The 23,588-nt window shown below is 42.7% G+C and overlaps 3 protein-coding genes across 3 annotated transcripts; 2 read left to right on the forward strand and 1 right to left on the reverse strand.

Moving 5' to 3' along the window:
* Positions 1-484: 484 nt before the first annotated feature.
* LOC142845166 (seminal vesicle secretory protein 5-like) lies at positions 485-1,413 on the forward strand. Its single transcript, XM_075963929.1, has 2 exons — positions 485-566; positions 1,042-1,413. The coding sequence occupies exons 1-2, from the start codon at positions 491-493 to the stop codon at positions 1,401-1,403; spliced, it is 438 nt and encodes a 145-aa protein (XP_075820044.1). The 5' UTR covers positions 485-490; the 3' UTR covers positions 1,404-1,413.
* A 1,751-nt stretch (positions 1,414-3,164) lies between these two features.
* On the forward strand, positions 3,165-3,871 carry LOC142844486 (small ribosomal subunit protein uS4-like). The gene has a single exon (XM_075963001.1). The coding sequence runs from the start codon at positions 3,205-3,207 to the stop codon at positions 3,787-3,789; it is 585 nt and encodes a 194-aa protein (XP_075819116.1). The 5' UTR covers positions 3,165-3,204; the 3' UTR covers positions 3,790-3,871.
* A 7,490-nt stretch (positions 3,872-11,361) lies between these two features.
* On the reverse strand, positions 11,362-13,605 carry Slpi (secretory leukocyte peptidase inhibitor). Its single transcript, XM_075963930.1, has 4 exons — positions 13,492-13,605; positions 12,735-12,896; positions 12,132-12,281; positions 11,362-11,580 (listed from the first exon to the last, which is right to left on the reverse strand). Exons 1-3 carry the CDS (start codon positions 13,574-13,576, stop codon positions 12,133-12,135), a joined length of 396 nt encoding a protein of 131 aa, XP_075820045.1. The 5' UTR covers positions 13,577-13,605; the 3' UTR covers positions 11,362-11,580; position 12,132.
* Between the last annotated feature and the right edge of the window lie 9,983 nt (positions 13,606-23,588).

Here is a 23,588-nt window from a genome sequence, read left to right on the forward strand (position 1 = left end):
GTTCAAATTTCCTTTCTTTGGGTTCTCTTTAGCACCATTTCCCTCTGTGTCCTTTCCTCTGCATTCACGCCTTTTCAAATAAAAATTCTGCGGATGAAGGCCGTTCTGAAAACACAGGGCAGAGCTGTATCTGCAACTGATTTCAGTGCTGGTGTCTTAGAAGAGGTTCCATGCTGGGGAACGAAGGCATGATCAAGTCTTGAATATTTCTGCAGCCTGAAGTCTCTTCCCCACTCTGAAGAAGGGGAAGGGGAAGGTTCTGAAAGTACAGAAATCACTGTATGTGTGGTGTTCTCACAGGACCAGGGAAGTTTGCTGGGTGTGCTCTGAGGTGTTCTTGCAGAGTTCAAGGGCGCAGTACCAAGACTCCTACTGAGCAGAGAGAATGAAGCTGACATTTACAGATAAGAAATCTGCAGGCAAAGCTAGTCAGGAAATATATATAAGGAGAAGCTCAGCTCAGCTCTCAACCAAGGCCCTTCCTGGCAAGATGAATCCCACCAGCTTCTTCCTCCTTACATTGCTCCTGGTTCTGGTGACAGAAGCAGCTGCGAGGGGACCCCGTGGTGAGTGACAAGTTTGTTCTGAGGGAAAGATATTTGAAAAAAAAAATGTTGTCAAAGGGGTCCACTTGGATTCTGCAGAATGCTGTGTTCCCCGGGCTTCTATCCCTGAAGGAAACTGAGTCTTGTTTCCCACTCCCCCCCCCTTTTTTTTTGTCTTAGCCACACATTTTATGTGACTATCAGTGGCATAACAATCAAAGCACCAGTAATGAGGGTTGCAGGGGAATGTGGGGCACCAGGTAACAAAAGCACCCTCATTATTAGCTGTGAGGGGATTTGACAAGTAGATCATTCCAACTTCTAACTAGACTAAAAGGTCAATAACTTCATAGACAACAAAACAGCAACAAGGTAGATCTGAACACAGGTCCATCACCAGAGCTGAAGCACGGGCTCTCGACAGTGTACCTATGCACTGATCCAGAATATACAGAAGGATGGACATAGGGAGTGAGGCATTCTTTTCTCTCCACAGAAAAGTTCTCACATGGGTCTGAAGAACATTCTAATGAAAACCTTCATGTAAACGTCCTGGGGGGCAGTGGAGAATCCAGTTCTTCCCATGAGGAATACAGCCGGAGTGAGAGCTCGTGGAGTTCCTTTAAATCAAAAAATCCCAAACGTGGCTTCAGTGAGGAAGGCTCGTGGAGTTCCTTTAAATCAAAAAATCCCAAACGTGGCTTCAGTGAGGAAGGCTCGTGGAGTTCCTTTAAATCAAAAAATCCCAAAAGTGGCTTCAGTGAGGATGGCTATCTTGATTACAAGACTAGAGGATCTCGAGGAGAAGGAATGAGCTCTTTTAAAAGCAGAATGAAAACTCGGATTGCTGGGAAATAATGTGTTGACTGGCCAGCTGAAGATCTGGACCAATATAAAGGTAAGGATATTACCAGGTGCCCGAGATGCCCGCCTAAGCATTTCAAAGTTATACATGGCTATTCCCTGGGCCATCGTGGAACTGACTGATCCCTACAGCGCACACCTGCGGAGATGTGGAGTGTGACCTTTGGAGAGGTGAGCAGAGATTGGTACTGAGCTGTGACTGAGTCTGGAATTCATACCCTTAGTGTACAGCATCAATGGTTTTCTCCTGCCCAATCCAGTGAGTGATAAAATTGAGCGTATACCACCTGTACAAGCACATGTATAAGCTTTAAATAGAATCTTGTCAGTTCTTGTGCTGTGCTTGTAAAAGTTAATTCCATGCTTATTGTGGCAAAAAATAGTACAGTAGATGCAATCTCCTCATGTCCACACAGCGCAGTAAGGAGCAATTATCTTTTTCAGAGGCCGTAGCTCCAAGAATTAGTTTCCTCTTCCCTCTCAAGAGAAAGAGAGAGAGAGAGAGAGAGAGAGAGAGAGAGAGAGAGAGAGAGAGAGAGAGAGAGAAGGAAGGAAGGAAGGAAGGAAGAAGGAAAGAAAGAAAGAAAAATTGTCCCCGCATGTGACACACTAGAAATGAAAAATAGCAGTACCCTGCAGTAGAGGCAACCACAGAAACCTGAGACCTACAACAAACGTCCCTGTCCCCTCCCCTGCCCTGCTTCACACATTGTCCTCTCCCTCCCTAGGTGTCACTGAACTGAGAGACGTCTGTATCATCTTCAGGACTGAGACTCCCGCAGGGTCCCAGAAACAAGCCCCGGGGTTCACTTCCTTCTCACACTTGCTTTTCCTTAAGATTCCTAACCCTTTCATATTCAAATTTAATCTTTTCAATAAAAAAAAGATATTACTCTGCATCATTTTCTCCTGAAGTCTCTTGCTTCTGGAGCATAGGGTTGGTGGGACTCCTGGAATTAACAGTTTCACAAGTAACGGATGTGGCTTTCTGTGTCAGTCTGGTGAGTCACAGCTAGAGACCCCTCATTCAGTAGAAGACGCTAGGACTGCCAGTCACTGCAAGCACCGTTAACCCTAATCCCTGCCGGATCCTCTTCTTAGTGGAGCCTCAAGCTGACAACCTAGGAAACGTCAGAGAAGACATGTTCCAAGGTTCAGGGACATTGCTGTCAGACTGTGTTTTCTAGTAATACTGTCAGAAGCTACACCAATAAAGTCTCATCAACACGACTGCCTAAACACAAAAGACAACAACGAACATGTCAAAGTGGACGGTTCAAAGCTCAGGGAGCCTCAACTAAAGGATGCTGAGAGTGGGAGAAACAGTCTTCACCACAGGACAGCACTGGTTATTCAATAGCAAATGGTCAGTCCTGAAAACATACATATGAGTAACATACATAACTAGCAGGATGCACTTAGCAATATATGTGTGTATACATATGTGCATGTAATAACAACGAAAACAGGCTACATATTGAAGTAGAGCAAGTTAACCAATAAAAATAAAATCTGTTGAACTCACAGAAATGGGCTGGAGGTATAAGCAAAAGGTTCTCAATAGAAGAAATAAAATGTCTAAGAAACACCTGAAAAAGTATTTATCATCCTTAGCAATCAGTGAAATACAAGTTTTCTCACCCCAGTCAGAATGGCCAAGGCCAGCATCACAACTGACGACAAATGCTGGTGAGGTTATGGCAAAAAAAAAGGACTCCTCATCCACTCTTGGTAGAAAGGCAAATTGGGGTCGCCGTCGTGAGCTCCTAGGCGCCGCAGGCCTAGAGACGCCAACATGCCGGTTGCCAGAAGTTGGGTTTGTCGTAAGACCTATGTGACCCCACGGAGACCCTTCGAGAAGTCGCGTCTCGACCAGGAACTGAAACTCATCGGAGAATATGGCCTCCGGTACAAGCGTGAGGTGTGGAGAGTCAAATTTACCCTGGCCAAGATCCGCAAGGCCGCCCGAGAGCTGCTAACGCTGGACGAAAAAGACCCAGGGCGTCTTTTTGAAGGCAATGCTCTTCTGAGGCGACTTGTTCGCATTGGGGTGCTGGATGAGGGCAAGATGAAGCTGGATTACATCCTGGGCCTGAAGATTGAAGATTTCTTGGAGAGGCGGCTGCAGACCCAGGTCTTCAAACTGGGTTTGGCTAAATCTATTCACCATGCCCGTGTGCTCATCCGCCAGCGTCACATCAGGGTCCGCAAGCAGGTGGTGAACATCCCATCCTTCATTGTTCGTCTGGACTCCCAGAAGCACATTGATTTCTCCCTTCTGTCTCCTTATGGTGGTGGCCGACCAGGCCGAGTGAAGAGGAAGAATGCCAAGAAGGGCCAGGGTGGTGCCGGAGCTGGTGATGATGAAGAAGAAGATTAAGTTAATGTCTCCCTGGACTGGAGAATTGTCTAGTTTCCAGTTGGCTAATAAAACAGAATTAACACTTGAAAAAAAAAAGAAAGGCAAATTGGGAAGCCACTCTAGAACCCAGCATTGAGAATTCTACTACGATTTCTGTCGGGTCCATTCCAGTCAATTGATAAAGTTTAAACTTTCCTTTTTGAATCAACTAAGAAACCTTTTATACATAGGTCTTTAATTTTTTACTCTGTTTATATGGTAAAAATATACATTTTAAGATTAAACTCCCTGTAGGGGAGTGTAAAGAAGATAAAATAACCAGAATACAATCCAGCTCTGCCTCCAAATGATCCACATGTGCATCCTGTAATTTCTTTTCTACCAAAACCAACCCTCTCTCAGCTTCAGCTGGCAATTTTCTTGGACTATTTAAGTCATTGCCACCTTGTAAGGATTAAAACAAATTACTGAGTTCTTGAGTTGTGAAGCCAGTTGTGGCTCATAGCCAGTTAGTGTCTCCCAGTTGAAAGTCATTATGAAAGACCCTCAGAGAGGACCTTTCCTCTCTGATGAAGACCCCAGAACCAGGACACTCCGAGACCAGGCCACAGGATGCAATTAGCAAGAGGTTTATTGAGTAAACACAGGTACCTGCGGGCGGCAAAGTCTTTCAGAGGACTTGCGCGCCTGCCAACTGGAGGGAGGGCTTTTTATAGGGGAGAGCAAAAAGCAAGTTTACAGAAGCAAAAGCATGGTTATCGGTCCATCGGAATGAGGTGGGGGCATGAATGGTTTCCTCTCTCAGCATGGATGCCTGGCCTATCTTATAGATATCCTGTTTTGCAGTCAACCCGCTTTGTTGATGTCCTATCTCATAGACATCCTGCTCTCTCAAGCACATGGGATGTTCTTACGAGAGCAGGCTGGCTGCTGATACGGAGAATTTTTTAAAGCAAACAGGACGTTCCCCCGGGAGCATGCTAGCTGCGGGTTTTGAGGAGGGGGTCTGTAGGGTCTTTCAATTAAGAGTCCAAAATTGATCTCTCCTGATTTGTACCTTTTGGGGCTGAATTTTTTGTAAACCTATTTTATATTCCAGGTAATTAATAGAATGTCCTCTTTGTTTTGTCAGGAGCAGTTTCCTCAACAAGGCAAAACTTTCTTTACTTCTTTGAACATTTCTTTAAAGTATCCACATTTAAATCAGTTAGTAAGATATCACCGACACAATGGTAAATCATAAATTGAGGAAACTGTATGTGAATCCTTTGTCTGTCATACAAAATAATGGCACAGATGGAGCTGTTTAACACCCCTTGGGAGAATCTTCTATTGATATCTGTTAGCTGGCTGAGAGTAGTTAAGAGTAGACACCATAAAGACAAATTTTTCTCTATCCTTTTTTTGTAAAGGTAGAGTGAAGAAACAGTCTTTTAAATCATTAACTCTAACAGATTATCCTTTAGGTAATAGAGAAGTCAGGAGAACTCCAGGCTGTAGAGAGTCCATCAGATGAATTACTTTATTTATGGCTCTCAAATCTGTTAGCATTCTCCATTTTCCAGATTTCTTTTTAATAACAAATCCAGGAGAATTCCAAGGACTGGTCAGTTCTTTAATATGTTGAGTATTTAGCTGCTCCTGTACCAGCTGTTCTAAGGTCTGTAATTTTCTGATGTCAAAGGTCGTTGTTCCACCCAAACAGGTTTGTCAGTTAACCATTTTAAAGGTAGGGCTGTTAGTGCCTTTAAAAGATTAGCAGCTGTTGTGCCCTGTTTATGTGTAGTCTGAATGGTTGCAAACTATTCTTTACAATACCTTTTAATATTTTTCCAAGAAACACACATTGATTTATGGTTTGTTTCCAACAGTTGAAGAATGTTAATCTGAGTATTCCATTGCTGTAACAAATCACATCTCCATAAATTTATTGCTATATTAGCCACATACAGCTTTAATTTTTCTGTCTGTCTTTCTTACCCTATACATTTGACCCAATTCACACTTTGTTTTATCCAAGATAGTGTTTTAATCCCTAAATGCTGAACATATGCATCCTGAAGAGGCCAGTGTGGATGTCAAGATTCTGTGCAATTATTATTACATCTGCTCCTGTGGCTAAAAGAACTCAATTACAAAGTCATTTATTCATGCCTTTGGTCTTTGATAATGTATAGAAATCTGCCAAAATATTGACTTTATGGCTGTTCCTGAAGTTTTTGATTTTTCTTCTAAAACTGTACTATCATCCAGAGAAGTATGGTTTCTTTTTTTTTTTTCGCAATATGCACTATGTTCCTTAATTGCTCTGGGAGAGGACATGATATGGGATTCCCCTCTGTATGCTGTGATTACCATTGATTAATAAAGAAACTGCTTTGGGCATATAGCAGGGCAGAATAGAGCTAGGCAGGGAAAACTAAACTAAATGCTGGGAGAAAGAAGGTGGAGTCAGGAGATGCCACATAGCCCCCACCAGGGACAGACACCGGAACCTTGCTGGTAAGCCACAGCCACGTGGAAATACACAGATTAATGGAGATGGGTTAAATTAAGATGTAAGAGCCAGCCAATAAGAAGCTAGAGCTAATAGACCAAGCAGTGATGTAGCTAATATAGTTTCTGTGTGGCTATTTCGAGTCTGGGAAGCAGAAAATTAACAAACAGCCTCTGCCAACAGTAACGGAATGACTGAACCAAAGCTATCATGAGGACTCACAAGTTGCCCCCCAAGGCATTTCTCAGTGTTAAATGGTTGGCTTTCTTGTCCCTTGTTGATCTACATTCATTGATCCAATGTCTGCCTTTGCTATATCTTCCACATACTCCAGAAGGTTGGAACCTTCGGTTCGGGTTATCTCTAGAGGAGACATTGTTTCCAGGAATGCCCTGCCTACAATTCCTTTTTAGATGACCTTGTTTACTACAATTAAATCGTTTGACACTTTGGGTTTTGGTTTTTCCTCATGCCTTTGGAAATCACCTGTCCTATCCAAGCATCATCACGGTTATGAGACCCATTATTGACTGTGTGTGGGACCCATTCCTCTACGGCTACTGATCTTATCCTTAAAGGCCCATTATACTTCTTCATTGTGTATTAGAATTTTCAAAATCCAAGGATTCAATTAATATTCATCTAACTTCTGAATATGATACTGTTATATTCATCTTTGCCATAATTTAGTGCAGACTTCTTTCTTTTGGGCCTTGTATAACTTTGGTAAATGGCTCAGCCTTCTTTCCTGATTCTTGGATCTTATTTCAAGTATTTAAGGCTGCTGTACAGCATGGGGGCAAGGTGTGATCATCAAATGCAGTTTGACTATTCACATCAACACAACAGCCCTCACCAAAGATTTTATCTTGTTGTTTGAGGGCCTTAGCTTCTTCTCTCCCATAAACTGTTCCATTCCAACTGAGGACCATATGACAATACTGCTGTCACTAAATCTTTACAGTCTTTTGGAGTGATTTTATTCTGAATGAACCATTTATTCACCCTCACATAAGGTGAATGTATATCATGGAAAACTATTGCTTCCTTAAATCTCCTTAAATCTAACATTTCCATAGGATCCCATTTAACTTCTGTGTGGCCTTGGAGGTAGCTGTTGTCTGGTGTTCTTTCTTGAATGGTAACTGAATAAATAAAGGTTAGTTTCTGTTTTGTTTTGTTTTTGTTTTTTCAAGTCAGGGTTTCTCTGTGTAGCTTTGGAACCTGTCCTGGAACTCACTCTGTAGATCAGGCTGGCCTTGAACTCACAGAGATCAGTCTGCCTCTGCCTCCTGAGTGCTGGAATTAAAGGTGTGCACCACCACTGCCTGGCAGGTTGGTTTTTAAAATAACCTTGAGTCACTCCTCTCTGATTCCATAAGGTAATGGGAAGGTTGACTTTCCTCTGAATTCTGTGTCTGAACACTTTTACTATTTTTAATAGTAAAAGTTTTAAATAGTTTTAATAAATTTTTCTAAGCCATGTAATTTATCAATAGTGGCTTTTTCTAATGTTTCCAAATTTTTAAAAGTAATCTGTTCTAAGGTTTGTATGTTATCTATCACCCTTCTATTCTCATCATCAGAAAAAAATTCTAAAGCTTTTATCTTGTCGGTAAAGATTGTATTATTCTCCTTAATAATCATTTGTATGACTTGCATATTATCAGTTACCTTCTTGTTTTCTTCATTGGTAAATGTTATAAAGCCTTTATCTTGTCAGTCAAAGCTGTATCATTGCCAGGTGTGGTCGGGCAGGCCTTTTATTCCAGCACTCAGGAGACAAGGGCAGGGAGATCTCTGTGAGTTTGAGACCAGCCTGGTCTACAGAATGAGTTCCAGGACAGCCAGTACTACAAAGAGAAACCCTGTTTCTATAAACCAAGAGAACCTGTATTTTTCTCCTTAGTAACTGTTTGTAAGGCTTGCATACCCTCAGTAGTAGCTTTTTTTTCTAAAGCCTGTATCTTTTCAGTCAGTCTCTCCTATGTGGCACCATTATCAAGCCACTTTTAAGGATAAGATATGAATTGAAAGACTGATAACCACTAGGAGCAAAAATGTATTGATCCCAGTTGTTTACTCCTCAGTTAGTTTGCCTAACATCCTATTCACGGTAGCAGTATGCAGGGTCCTAATCCCCTACGCTGTGATATTCCCAATCATTGACTTGGGAAAGGTTTTAAGATTGTCTTTTTCATATGTGTATGTGTGTATGTATATGAGTATGCGCGTGCGCGCGTGCGTGCGTGCGTGCGTGTGTGTATTAGCTTAGCTTACTCTTAAGGTTCCCAAGTGAGTTTTGATCCTCAGAGAATTGGTTGTGTGGGATGTAGTCATGATGTTTGACCAGCAGGTGGAGTGTCGTTGAACTGGCTGAGTCGCCCGAAGGTATTCAGAGGTAGTGACGGTGTTTGACCAGAAGGTGGAGCAAGTGCGGCACCAAAGCAACTCTGGCTCAGCTTGCTGAGCACATGCTCAAAGATTCTAGACCAGATACAGAGCATGCCTCAAAGGCGGGCTGTACCTTGTCTTGGTGACAGAGCCATGTACTCTCCTATGCACCTTTCCACCAATGGTGGCTCACATGGGTTTAACCCTAGGTCTCTTGGCTTTCTTGTCTCTTATTCTTGATCACCCAAGCAGTGTCAGATATGGTTTGCATCTTGTGGAGTGGATCTTAATCAAATCAGACATTGGTTGGTTACTCCCATAAGATTTGTGCCACCATTGCCCTAGCATGTCTTACAGGCAGGACAGATAGAACAAAGCTTTTGCGGTTGGGTTGGTGTCTACATTCCTCTTTCGGTAACCTGCAGAGTGCCTTCCTGAATATAGAGGTAGAGGTTCCATGTAGCACCATGTAGCTTGCCTGGTTCAATGAGTTGTGTGGTGCTGTCTTCAACAATGGGGCCTTGCTTTCAGTTTGTGAAGAACAACCCATTGCCTTAGTAACAGCCTGGGTTGTTTGAGGATTTCCATGAAACCCGCTTGGTCAGCAACTCAATTGAAGGCAACACAGTCTTGATACTGGAAGCCTCATTTGGTGACAAGAGATGGCTAGTTGGCATTTCCCCCTAGCAGGGATATCTGTGTGGCCCCATTAGTTCCTTCCTCTCTACTTAACATCTCTGAGTCTCTGGATTGTACATTGGTTGTCATTTATTTAACAGCTGTTATTCACATATAAGTGAATATATACCATATTTACCTTTCTGGGTCTGAGTTACCTCACTCAGGGTGATTTTTTTATTTGACCATTTCTGATGCCCTATGGAGCCCTGACAGTGGATATACTTATTAGCTTAATTTAATATTCCATAGAGTGTACAGATATTAAAGCATCACATCATCCTCTATCAATATGCACAATTATAACTTACCAATTAACAACTAGCAATATATTATAATCCATAAACACATGTCATTCTAATTTATCAATTTCAAAAGAGCAGATAGAAATCAAGCAGGTAATTATGGGGAAAGAAACAAAAGCTAAATAACAGAGATTGCTGTTCAATTCCGTAAGCATTCTCAGTACTTTATTGACCAGGAAATTTGTATCATTTGTTTCTTTGTTTGCTTACATCTGTTATGTCTGATTGATGATTAAAATGCTCCAGAATTCTATATAGGCCACATGCCCAGCAGCTTTGATGAATCTCAGGTGTCTAGAGCTACTGCGCATTACAAATTTCCATATTAAAATGACGATATTTAAGATAGACATGGCAGCATACACACACACATAACCCAGCACTTAGGACGGAGAGGCATAGAACATCAGAAATTTGGGGCCAGCCTTGGGTACATTAGACTTTGTCACACACACACACAGAGACAGACAGACAGACCGACATAGACACACACATAAATTTTAAAATAGAAATAAAACATGACCGTTTAGAAGCTTTCTTCTCTATCATAGCACACCCTGTTGGTGTAGCATCCTGCCTTGCTTCAGAGATCACGAACGTTGCTGGAGAACAGTGTTAAACCCTTGCTGTTTCCAGCGTCAGTGTGAAGTTCACTGGAAATGCAGCTCAGCACAGGTTTGTGAAATAGTCTCGAGTGTGTTCATTTCTGGTCTTAGTCTTAACGCAGCAATCACACTCACTGACTGCTCTTCAGACTTGAGAGGGAGGGGGAGAGGAGTGGGGGGAGAGGGAGAGGAGTGGGAGGGGAGTGGGAGGCTGGGAGGAGGCGGAAATTGTTTTTTTCTCAATAAAAAAAACTGCTTAAGGAATCTTAAAACTCGGTGGATTCTAACTGCAACATTTACAAAGCATCATCACAACCGTTCTCAGAGCTGTCGCTGGCTCATAACCACCTTGTCTTCTACAATCTATGTGCAGTCAAACTCTACAAATGGGCAGGGTATACTGGGGAGCTGGTCAGTGACTAACAGGCATGAGGAGTTGGGTTTGGATCCCTAGTACCAACGTAAAAAGCTGGGTGTTGGGTGCACGTATGTATAACCCCAGCACTTGGAGACAGAGACAGGCAGATCCTCAGTGCTCCTTGGCCAGCAATTGGTGAGCTTGTGGCTCAATAAAAAGACTCTGATCAAGGTGATTAGTAGAAACAGAGGAAGACACATGATGTCCTGCTCTGTCCTCCAAAAGCACATTCAGGTGAGCACACCTGCACACACATATACCACATTATAATTTTTATTAACACCAGGAAGCAGAAAGTAGCGTGAGGTGTGAATGGGCTCTGGTCAAGAACTGCTGCTAATTACACACTTTTCACCCCTGTGCCCCCTCTGCTAATTACACACGCTTTGCACACTTCTGTGCCCTCTGCACATCACACACACTTTGCACCCTTATTCACCCTCTGGTGTCCTATACGTTGTAAGAAAATGGTTTATTTCTCTTGCCACTTTGGAGATTAAAAGCATGATATGTAGGAGGTAAAAATCACTTTTCCGAACGCCACAGAGTCGGTACTGTCAGATTCATAGCGTAAGTTCAAGACTGCCCAGACCCGGAACCCTCATCCATCTCCTCCATGAATGTAGGAAGCCTCATCCCCAAGACTTATTGATCCTTGCCACACCCATCTCTTCAGTGAATCACAGAGCCAGGGTGTGCTTAAAGAAATAATTGCATTTATTTATTTGCTCTCCAATGGTAGTTCCTAAAAGCCTCCAGAATGCTGAGCGTATATCAAAAAGAACTGTTGGTGGCAGAAGCAAACCCTCTCGACAGGACACATGCCTGAGAGTCAGGGAACCTGGGAGCAAAGAAGTTTCCAGACCACACAGAGCACAAGTCCAGAGCTGTCTCCAAATGTCAGGAATCCGACTACAAGAGAAAATAAGATAAGACCTTTAATATACAAACCAACCAAATCATTTCCATATGATCCTCCATAAGGAAGCCAGCTGAGAGAGATCAAACAGTGGGGCTGCAGTTGAGAGGATTTCGACTTCAGGAGAATGAGCTCAAGTCTCATTTGCATTGTGAAATTCCAAACTCAGAGCATTGAACTAGGCAATCCTCTAATAATATCTCTCCTTTCTGCTTTGACCCCAGACACCATGAAGTAAACAAATTGGATAACAAATAATGTTTACAGTGCTTTGCAAACCCCTTTTAACTTCAGGATTTCCGTTCTGCAGATAGAGAGACTCAGAAAGTCATTCCTCCATGGCTCTTACCCAGACAGCCTGCAGTGGGCTCAAAGACACAGGCAATCCTATGTCTTTGCACTAAGATATATGGAAAATGCCTTAAAGGACAAGCCACACAGCTCTTGGTTAGAGTCTCCCTGCCCATAAGCCTTGACCTCCAGAGCCTAAAGCTGAAAAGGGCTGAAGAGAGACGAGATCTATCCACCCAAGCCCACTCCGTACCTTACTGTGGGGGAAGGCAGATTTTCCCACACATGCCCTGGCAGCACTTATAGTTGCCATCGCACTGGCCATCCCTCTCACACTTATTGGGAGGATTCAGCATCAGACATCGTCCTTGAATCTTTGGGCACCTCCCAGGCTTCGTCCTCACTGGCAACAGAAGAACCACAGGTCAGATGTGTTAAGATTTAGGCCCCACATTGTGTTTCTTTTACCCATCCTCTCCAGCCCAAGCAAGGAAGATCATCCCCACTCACCCCTCACTTCAATCACCTCCTCCCAGATATGTCACCTGGTTCCTCTCTAACATCTGGCCTCCGGTCAATGCAGGTGACCATCTATGTGATACTGAAAGCCTTGATGGCTTGCATCAAGCTGTCTGAATGCCCAGATGATTTTTTTCCCAAAACCATTACAGAGTGTCTGCTTCAGACAAGTGGTTTTTCCTGCCAATGGCAGAATGATGCCTTAGCTGACTGATGTGTTACACTCAACAGCTCTTAGAAACAAGGATTTCTAGGAAGACCCTTCACTCAATCCCAACCCCTTCACTGCTAGGTCTTGAGATTCATTCCTCTCCCCCACGTTCCTCTGCTGGCTCACCTGGTCTGCGGATGGGAAGAGGATTAAGGCATTTGAAACCACAACGAAATTGGCAGCACCTCTTTTCCCCAGGGCATTGCCAGTCAGAATCACACTCTGGTTTCTCTCTCCTAAGGCACTTGGCAGGCTTGTTAGAAGGGCAGGCTCCAGTTTTGATAGCATCTAAAAAAATGTCAAGAAGTTAGGAGAGTATGGAATATCTATCAAAATTCCTAGACAAAGACGACTTTCCAGAGTTTAGATCCTCATCCCAGTAGCCCACAGCTACAAAGAGAGATATCTGACTGATCCCAAGGGGAAAAAACAAAGCAAATAAACAAAATGACTGGCTTTGTCAAACAAGACATGTAACCAGGAAAAAATCGCAGACTGAGGAGATCACAGACCGGCACAGGGTTCCCAGGCAAGTTTTTCCACCTCAGGGCTAAACTAGAGTACGCAAAGACAAAAAGGGAGAATAGGAATAATGGAGACAAAGAGAAACAAATATGGAGAGAACAAGCATGTGAGATGTTGAGAACTAAAGCCAGAGGCAGAAACGGAAAGGCTAAAGGACAGAAGCAGACATAGAGTGCGACCTGAGCTCACAGGATGGCAGAGTAATAGACATGGACACCTCAGAATCCAGCCAGATATGGATGCCTCCAGGAGGTCCAGAGGAATGTGGCGAACACTCTACAGAAGAGAGCCCACTCAACCCCAGCAGCCCTCACACCCTGCACTCTGGGCAGGTTAGACCACTCTAACCCCTACTCACCATTTTTGCCTCCTTCCACAGTCCAGGATGCCAGGATCGCCAGAGCAAGAAGCACCGCGAAAGGGAAGAAGCTGCTGAACTTCATGGTGAAGGCAGAGTAGCTCCGATGACCAGTGCCAAGCATCACCCTTTATATCTTTGCCAGTGGGCGTGGCTCCAGGGGAGTGTATTTGGGCCCTCCCAGCTGCTATTGCATAGTCAGGAAGCTTAGCCAGAGAACAAAAGTCTTGATACTACAGCAGTGGACGGTAGACACCCTGTTTCAGGCAAGACCATGCGGCCAGCAGAGGAACTACCAGAGAGTTAAAAATGAAAGAAGTTGTTTTGAAGTTGTCCTCACAGGGACATTCCAGGAGACCACCTGAGCCTTGAGCATTGCGAAATCTGAAAGTCTGATGCCCTTACTGGTAGAGAAGAGCAGAAAGTGTGAGTCACAAAGGGCCACCAGGACCTGAAGCTGAAACATAGGACAAGGACTCTCAGCTGAGACTGTGCAATACACCTCTATTTCTCATATTCCTGGACTTTCTGGGATTTTGAAACTCTAACCTATTGCTCAATGCAAATTTCTCCTCAAAATACAGATGACACATGGCTCAAACCACCGACGTTTTTCTCTGCCAAATTATTTGCACCGCTATTTGCCCAGTGCCTATTCCATGACTGAAACGTGGAAAGCAAACCCTAAACAAATGAAAGTTGTACCCGGAAGGGCTTTGCCTTCCATAAATCTCTTGGAAGATCAGTTTCCTAGGCATGAAATGACTTGGGACTGGCCTGAGACTAAGAGTTTGAAATGACCCTTAAACTAATGAATAAATTGCATCCTTTGCTACAAGAGATCTTTGACGTGGGTTGGAGTAAAGGGACAGAGTCTCTCACTGTAATCACTGTAATCAGTATGGACCTGTGGTATCATTTGAGTTGTTAAAGGAATTCTTCTGACCGCTAAATCCTCTATGGGCATCAGACATGAGCAAAACCTATGGTTTCCATGTGTTCAGCCCATTGTGCATGGTACCCAGTGTGTACAAATTGCTACTAATTATTAAGAAAGCCATCATTCTCTCTAGAATTCATTCCAAACTTCCCTACCTACAAAGTTTGAGTCTTGCTTCAGCCTCATGTGACCTTTCTATATAAGTTTCATGTATGTTCACTGCATTTATATAATTTATCTCCTCCCTCTATTCCCTCCAACCTCTCCCCACCCCCAACTGCCTCTCAAATTCTTGGCCTCTTTTTCTTTTTCTTTTTTTTTGGGGGGGAGAGTATAGGGGGTGATTTTAAGACAGGGTTTTTCTGTGTCACAGCTCTGTCTGTCCTGGAACTCACTCTGTAGACCAGGCTGGCCTCGAACTTACAGAGATCTGCTTGTGTCTGTCACTCAAATGCTGGGATTAAAGTCACGCACACCATCACCCAGTATTGACCTCTTTTTAAGTATTACTGTTTGTGCATAAATGAATAGATATATTAATACAACTTGCCATATAAATGAATAGATATATTAATACAACGTGCCAAGTCCATTCAGTGTTGTTCATGTGTATACACGTTTTTAGGGGTAACCACTTGGTATTGGATAGCCATTAGGAGACTCATCCATGGGGAAGATTCCCTTCTCATGAATTGACGTCATTCCTCCAAGGAAGTTTGTAGAAATTCAAACAGACATGAAAAGGCTATGCGTTGAGTGGTGGGCTCCACAAAGTCTTCTCTAATCCGGGTGCCAACTGCCAGCAGATCCTATGATGCAGAAATTGTTCAGTGGTTTAAAGTTTGGTGCCAAAGAAAAGGCGAGAAAGCTAACATGCACGGAGTAACGACAGTCTGCAGTATGTATTAACTGCTATCTAGGAAATGAGCAAGATGTCAAGAGAGAAATGGAAGGCCTGACCTCCAGCTGTGGACACTCTTACAGCTGGTCGGGGTTTGTTCTCGCTTCCTCCCCCACAGCCCTTGGACTTCCGATTCTCCGCTTCTTCCTATCTCCCTTAGTGTCAAGAGAGTTTTCAGAATTTTCAAAAGTATTTGTTTCTTGAAGAGTCAAAATGAGAATTCTACATCTAGATCTTTCTCTTTGTGACTAATGATGAATTGCATGACTATTTGAAACCAACTCCTTCCATCAGAAAGAACCCTGTAACCAACCAACAATGTTTTATTAAAAGGAAACTTAAGCACTATCTGGAGAGTAACCAAGGGTCCACAACTATAAATCCTGAGCCAAATCCAGCAGGCTTTGTTGTTAGATGTATTTATTTTAATGTGTATGGATATTTTGCCTACATGTATGTCTGTGCACTTCTTGTGTGCCTAGTACCTGAGGGTGCCTGAAGAGGGCAGCCAATCCCCTGGAACTGCAGTTCCGGACTCCAGATTCAGTTGTGAGCAACTGTGTGAATGCTAGGAATTAAACCTAGGTCTTCTAGAAGAGCAACCAATGCTCTTAACTGCTGCACCATCTCTCCAGCCTTCAGTGGGAGATAGATGAGAGATGATAGATAGATAGATAGATAGATAGATAGATAGATAGATAGATAGATAGATAGATAGATAGATAGATAGATAGATAGATAGATAATATTTTTATTGGATTACTGGAACATAGCCATAAACTCATTCATTTACAAATTGTCAATAGCTGTTAATCTCCTACAATGACAGTGTAAAGTTAGTTGCACCTGAAATATTTACTACAAAATCTAAAATAACTAACGTTCAATACTTTACAGAGAATGTTTTCTAGCCTCCAATTTAGGTCAAACTCTCAGCTTGTAGTAAAGAAGTAGGAGAGATATAATCCCCAAGTTGCACGATGAGTTAATTCCAGAACTTAAGACAGCTTCTCTAAAACAATTGGGTCATACCTAAAACCTGTTAGGTTACGAACACATCCTCTTATAACCCTATCTTAACCTATGATTGATTCACTAAATTAACTTTACACACTCTCTTGGCATTTATTTAACTCTCTATGTATCTATTCATTCATTCACACAAAAATAACGTAACAATTGCTTACCGCGTGCCAGGAGCTGTACTAGGTCCTGAGGTTGCACTGAACAAGACGCATTGGGCAATCCCTCACAGTCATCAACAGCCTGAACGTTCAAGTCAGACATGTCTGAGATGTAAAATGACTGGACCTCTTTCGGCTCCTGTTACTCAGCTGTAAATGGGAACGTTGCTTTTCCTGTGTGGGACAGAAGTGATGGGAAGTAGCTGTAAACCCCACAGTGGTAGACATTGTTTTACAGCTGGGAGTCTGCAGACTCTGGACACACAGGGAGCTCTCGGTGTCTAAGCAGAGACTCAGTGCTCAGGTGTGGACATTGTGGCTGTAGTCCTTCTTGCTCTGGCCATTAGATGCTTGACAAAATCCAGTTCCATCAATGCTCGGATTCTGTCTTTCTTCAGAATCCTGAGTATACAGTTCCTAAAGCATCTCTTCAATGCTTTTCAGATCTATTATTCCTCAGGAGGTGCTGGCTTCAAAAGAATATTTCCAGGGCCAGTAGTTTGGTTCTTCCTTGTGGTTCATCAGTGTCAGAATGGGAAGAGGACCCTGGCAGCAGATGGTGCCTAGAGCAGCAGGTCATTGTGAGGACTTCGTTCTTCTGTGAGTGTTCATGTGCCTTTGGGGGAGCAACCTTAAATGTGCTTTTAAAACTCCATGGCAGAGCTGGGTATGGTGACCCAACCTGCAATCCCAGCACTCAGGAAGGGTAATAGTGAATTGGAGGTCAGCCTGGGTTTTAGAACAGAACTCTAGATCCAAGAAAATGAATAATCCAGGTGGCTCACACCTGTAATCTCAACACTTGGGAGGCTGAGGCAGGAGGATCACCACAAGTTGACCAGTCAACAGCTACATAATCAGTTTCAGGTCAGGACTACAGAGTGAATTTATTTATTTATTTATTTGCCTCAATAAATAAATAAACCCAATAAAGAAAACTAAGGAAAGAAATTAATTATTTTTTTCCTTCTAAACAGAGGTCGTCACATTTTCATTTTACAGGCAAAAGGAGATGATTCTAGAGATTTGGGAGGATGCTGCTCCAGGAATCGCCTCCTTTTGCCTGCACCCCAGGATGTTAACTGTCAATGAATATGAGGGGTGTGTGTGTGTAATGTAATTTTTGAAAAAGGACAATTAGAAAGGCCTCTGAGTTGAAGTGCTATGGTGGTTTGGGAAGCCCTGGGTAGGAGGTAGAAGGAGCCACACCCACCCATGAGGAACTGGCTGAAGAGGTGACCACCAAGCTGCAGCACAGGAGGCCCCAGAGGCACTGGAAGCTGATTTCAGACACTGGAAGGGACATTGAAGTTTTCAGGAACTGGATGTAAGTAGTTCTCAGTTAAATCCAGATAAACCAACTTTCCTTTGTAGATGAAGCTACACCTCGGAAGTTTAACCACTTCCAATGTGCTCAGTCTGAAGTACAGAATGTCAAAAGGGTAGCTGCAATAAAAATTCATGTTTTCAAAAAGAAACACGAAAAGCAATAAGCATGTGGTCACCAACCCTTGGAACATGTTATAGCCTATTAAGTCAAGGATGTGAGCGCTCTCTCTCTCTCTCTCTCTCTCTCTCTCTCTCTCTCTCTCTCTCTCTCTCTCTCTCTCTCTCTAGAGGGACTTCCCTGTCCTGGGAATCTGGACATTCCAGTTTGACTCTTAGAAGCCTCTCCCTCGCCTGCCTCCATGTCCACATCTCAGAGTACTGCGAAGACTGTACCTTCTTTGAGGGAGGCAGGCAAGGGTGCACCTTTCCGGAATTCACTTCCTACAGATGAGTAGAACCTGGAAAATGACATGAGCAATCAGCGGCTGCCGCTGGTAAAACCTGAAATGCTTGTTTAGTTGGATCCTGGCCAATTTAATTCAAGTGAAGCAGCCACATTCAGAAATTGTGCTGAGTCTGGTTTCTGTGATTCATGGTTTTCAACTACGAATGTGCACTTTTTTCAAAACTCTTTACCTTTCAAAGTTTACCCTCCTTCCCTGCCTCCCCTCCCCACCTCACCCCATCCATTCCTCCTTCATTGTTTCTTTTCAGACACAAGCAGGCATCCCATGGATATCAGTCAGCCTGGTATATCAATCGCACTGAGACTAGGCGCCTCGTCTTCTATTAAGATTGGATAATCTGGTAGAAGGAATGGGTCCCAAAAGCTGGCAACACAGAAACAACCCATATTCTCATTGCTAGGAGTCTCACAAGAAGGTCACGTTACACAATTGTAACATATGCAGGGGGCCTAGGTCAGGCCCATGCAGGCTCGCAGGTTGCCGGCTTGGTCTCTGTGAGCCCCTGTGAGACCAGTTAGTCGATTCTGTGGGTTTTCTTGTGGTGCCCTTGACTCTACTGGCTGCTACAATTCTTGCTCCCCCTCTTCCACAGGATTAAACAAGATCTGCCTAATGTTTGGCTGTGGCTCTCTGCATCTGTTTCTATCAGTTGCTGTGTGAAACCTCTCTGACGACAGTTGGGTTAGGTATCAATCAATGAGTGTAGCATTGACATTTTTGCCAGCCATGTTTGGTATAGAACTAGGCTAGCTTAGTTCTCTAGAGTATCCCTCCTCTGGGTTCTGACTCTTAGGGGTGAGCTCCCTCTCAGGGTACAGGTCTCCAACTGTGACAGCCATTAGTTGGTCACGCCCACAATTTCTGCGCCATCTTTACCTGGGCCCATCTTTTAGACAAGACAAATTGTAGTTCAAGGAGTTTGTGGCTGGGTTGGTGTCTCAGTCCCTCCCCTGGAAGTCTTGGCTGGCTACAGGAGATGGCCAGGTCCGGCTCCATGTCTCCTGTTGCTGGCGGTCTTAGTTAGGGTCCCCTTCGCTGATCCCTTGAACTTTCCATTGCTCTGGGTTTCTAACTCATCCCTTAGATGCCTCCAGATTCCAGTTGTCTCTCCCAGTGCTCTCTCCCTCCATCCTCCCCCACACACCTGATCCTTCCTGTTTCCTTCCCCATCCCCCCTTCCAGGCCCTTCCCTGCTTCCACTAGTGATGTCTGTTCTATTTCCCTTCATAGTGAGATGCATGCAACCCCCTCTTGAGCCTCCCTTGTTAATTGGCTTCTCTGGGTCACTGGGTTATAGCATGGTTCTCTGTCAGTGGTCAAGCGTGTGAGCAGCCTGTGGCAGTTGACTTCAGGGGATCCGCATGCAAGGCACTGATGGGGATGTCGGATAGGCAAGGCCCAGAGAGTCTCATTCTAAAGATGTCTCTTGTTACTGCTGTGTCTTTATATGTTTGCTCATGGCATTTTTCTCTGGCATCTGGCATGGTGTGGATGGGCCTGGGGAGATCCCAGCCTGAGGAGGATAGAAAAATGGGACAAGGAACTGTCTGTCCCACTATCAGTTTTTCTTGAGGAGCCGTATAGACTGTGGCTTAGGCTAATGATTAAAAAATGAGTCCCAGAAGTTAAGTTCGCTCCAGCTCTTTTAATCTTGATGTTGAGAGATGTGCTCACAGGTTTCGGTGTGCATTATAATAAAAAAGCTTTAAATATGACCTAAGATTAGGTTAATACGTTTTTGTTAATGGCTTTGAGATAGAAAAATCTTGAAAAATAATTTTAAAAGGTATATTCTTAATAGTTGAGCAAGGGACTCGTTGAGGTCAGGGAGTAAGAACAATGGCAGTCTGGCTATTGCTGGCTAATTGCTAGGATGGGTTGGTAACCAAAGGTGATTATTACTTCCTGATATAAATACTATTGATGAATGGGTATGGGCCCTGAGGATTTAAAGTACAGCTGACTGGTTGTTTTTTCATATATATATATATATATATATATATATATATATATATATATATATATATATATGATTAGATTTGTGATTCTTTTAAGATCCATCATAAAATTAAGTAATAAAGTGATTGATCCTTTCCTTGTGACTCCAAAATGCAACCTGCAAGTAAAAGAATTGCCTGAGAAAAATACCACGCTTACTTGCTGACACTCTGTTAATCTATAACAAGTTGTTTGGGTATAAATATATGTGAGTTCTTGGGACAACTTGTTTTTCACCTGTAATGTGTAAAATATTTAATCATGTAAGGGAGACAGAAAACATGTTGTTTTTACTTTTACTCACTGTAATTATTCACTCAAAAAGAATGTAACCACCTTGTGATGTTTCTACTCCTTGAAAGATTCTGCTGGGATATATAAGCTATGAGGGAAAAAATAAAGACACGAGAGAAGGAAAACACCAGGAAAGATGTAGAAGGAAGACATCCAGAGAGACCGAAGGGAAACGTCAGTGTAGAAAAACAAAGCAGAAAGGCATAGAGCAGAACAAGCAACAGTAAGAATACAAATGGCCTACTCTCTAGGACCTAGTCCCTGGAGGCACCCGACTTGCCCCAGAAACCTGGGAGCAGCCTCCCCACACCACGAAACCACTCTTCATGGCATCTATGACCACCTGAGCCTTGGCCCCGCCCCCACCTGGAGAGGTGAGTGTCTAGGTCACCTGCTTTAATTCCCTGCCCCTAGAGGTACATCCCACACCCTACCCCTACCCACCAAAGTTTCAGAGATCAGGGGGCAACCTCCCCACATGCCCAGCCATCCTGCATGGCATCTGAGACCCCCAGAGTCTTGGGCCCACCTACACCTGGAGGAGCTTCAGAACCTTATCAGTGTCCACCAGAGGCACAGACCCACATGCACCTGGAGGAAGAGGGACCCCCCTGAAGCACAGATCCCACCTTCACCCATTGAAGGAAGAGACGGGCAGATGGCAGTGTAAGAACACATCCAACAACATAAAGACCAATATGGCACCACCAGAAACTAGTGGTTATACATCAGTAAGACCTGAACATCCCAACACAGACAAAGCAGAAGAAAACAACCTTAAAATAATTTTATGAAGATGATAGAGGCACTTAAAGAGGAAATGAAAAATTCCCTTAAAGAAATTGAGAAAAGGGCAAACAAAAAGGAAGAAATCAACAAATCCTTAAAGAAAGCAAAGAAAGTTAAGATAATAGTGAAGGAAATGGTTCAAGACTTGAAAACTGAAAAAGAGGCAATAAACAAAACACAAACCAAGGGAATTCTGGAAATAGAAAATCTGGATAAATTATCAGGAACTACAGATGCAAGCATAACCAACAGAATACAAGAGATGAAAGAGAGAATCTCAAGTGTTGAAGATACAATAAAGAAAATAGATTTATTGATCAAAGAAAATGTTAAATCCAACAAACTCTTAACACAGAATATCCGGGAAATCTGGGATGCCATGAAAAGACCAAATCTAAGAGTAATAGGGATAGAAGAAGGAGCAGTCCAGCTCAAAGGCACAGCAAATATATTCAACAAAATCATAGAAGAAAACTTTCCCAACCTAAAGAAGGACATGCCAATGAAAGTACAAGAAGCTTACAGAACACCAAATAGACTGGACAAAAAAAAAGAAAAGAAGAAAAGAAAACACACAACTCTCCCCTTGTCACATAGTAATCAAAACACTAAACATACAGAATAAAGAAATAATATTAAGAGCTGCAAAGGAAAAAGGCCAAGTAACATATAAAGCCAAATCTATCAGAAATACACCTGACTTAGTGGAAACCATGAAAGCCAGAAGGTCCTGGGCAGATGTGCTGCAGATACTAAGAGATCATGAATGCCAGCCCAGACTACTATACCCAGCAAAGCTTTTAATCACTATAGATAGAGAAAACAAGATATTCCACGACGAAACCAGATTTAAATAATACCTATCCATAAATCCAGGCCTACAGAAAGTACTAGAAGGAAAACTCCAACCCAAGGAAGCTAGCTACACCCACAAAAACACAAGCAATAGATAATCCCACAACAGCAGAACCCAAAGAAGAAAAACACACACACAATACCACCACCAAGAACAAAACCAAAAATAACAGGTACTGATCATTAATATCTCTTAATATCAATGGTCTTAATACGCCTATAAAAAGACACAGGCTAATAGAATGGTTACGAAATATAATCTATCCCTTCTGCTGCATACAAGCAAAACACCTCAACTTCAAAGACAGACATTACCTCAGAGGAAAGGGTAGGAAAAAGATTTTCCAATCAAATAGACCTGAGAAACAAGCTAGTGTAGCTATCTTAATATCTAACAAAATAGACTTCAAACTAAAATTAGTCAAAATTTGATAGAGAAGGACATTTCATATGTATTACAGGAAAAATCCATCATGATGAAATCTCAATTCTGAAAATCTATGTCCCAAATACCAGGGCACACACACTTGTAAGAGAAATATTACTAAAGCTTAAATCAAACACCAAACCCCACACACTAATGGTGGGAGACTTCAAGACCCCACTATCACCAATAGACAGGACTGCCAGACAGAAACTTAACCGAGAAATAAAAAAAACTAACAGAAGTTATGACTCAAACGTGTTTCACAGACATCTATAGAACATTCCACCCAAACACACACACACACACACACACAAATATCTTCTTATCAGTACCTCATGAAATCTTCTCAAAAACTGACCACATATTAAGTAAAGGAAAACAAATCCCCACAGATGCAAAAAAAAAAAAATGGAATAACCCCCTATATTTTATCAGCTCACCATGGCTTAAAGTTAGCATTCAACAACACTAATTGCTGAAAGCCAACAAACTCATGAAATTGAACAATGCTCAGCCTTTGGGTCCAGGAAGAAATAATGAAATTAAAGACTTCCTAGAATTCAATGAAAATGCATGTACAGCATACTCAAACTTATAAGACATGTTGAAAACAGTGCTAAGAGGAAGGTTCATAGCACCAAGTGCCTGCATAAAGAACCTGGAGAAATCTCACACTAGTGATTTAGCAACACACCTGAAAGTTGTAGAACAAAAGGAAGCAAACTCACCCAGGAGGAGTAGACACCAGGAAATAATCAAATTGAGGGCTGAAATCAATAAAATAGAATCAAAGAAAATAATACAAAGAATCAATGAGACCAAAAAAATAGGTTCTTTGGGAAAATCAACAAGATAAATAAACCATTATCCAAACTCACCAAAAGGCAGAGAGAGAATATGGAAATTAACAAAA

This window comes from Microtus pennsylvanicus, chromosome 2 (assembly GCF_037038515.1).
Source record: "Microtus pennsylvanicus isolate mMicPen1 chromosome 2, mMicPen1.hap1, whole genome shotgun sequence".
Lineage (NCBI taxonomy): Eukaryota > Metazoa > Chordata > Mammalia > Rodentia > Cricetidae > Microtus > Microtus pennsylvanicus.

What these genes read in the sequence shown, in the direction of transcription:
- LOC142845166 (XM_075963929.1), top strand. Translation starts at nt 491, where the DNA reads ATGAATCCCACCAGCTTCTTCCTCCTTACATTGCTCCTGGTTCTGGTG. An exon ending in AGCTGCGAGGGGACCCCGTG is followed by an intron (nt 567 to 1,041) that starts GTGAGTGACAAG and finishes TTCTCTCCACAG; the next exon opens with AAAAGTTCTCACATGGGTCT.
- Slpi (XM_075963930.1), bottom strand. Translation starts at nt 13,576, where the DNA reads ATGAAGTTCAGCAGCTTCTTCCCTTTCGCGGTGCTTCTTGCTCTGGCG. An exon ending in TGTGGAAGGAGGCAAAAATG is followed by an intron (nt 12,897 to 13,491) that starts GTGAGTAGGGGT and finishes ACATTTTTTTAG; the next exon opens with ATGCTATCAAAACTGGAGCC. An exon ending in TCTTCCCATCCGCAGACCAG is followed by an intron (nt 12,282 to 12,734) that starts GTGAGCCAGCAG and finishes TTCTGTTGCCAG; the next exon opens with TGAGGACGAAGCCTGGGAGG.
- LOC142844486 (XM_075963001.1), top strand. Translation starts at nt 3,205, where the DNA reads ATGCCGGTTGCCAGAAGTTGGGTTTGTCGTAAGACCTATGTGACCCCA.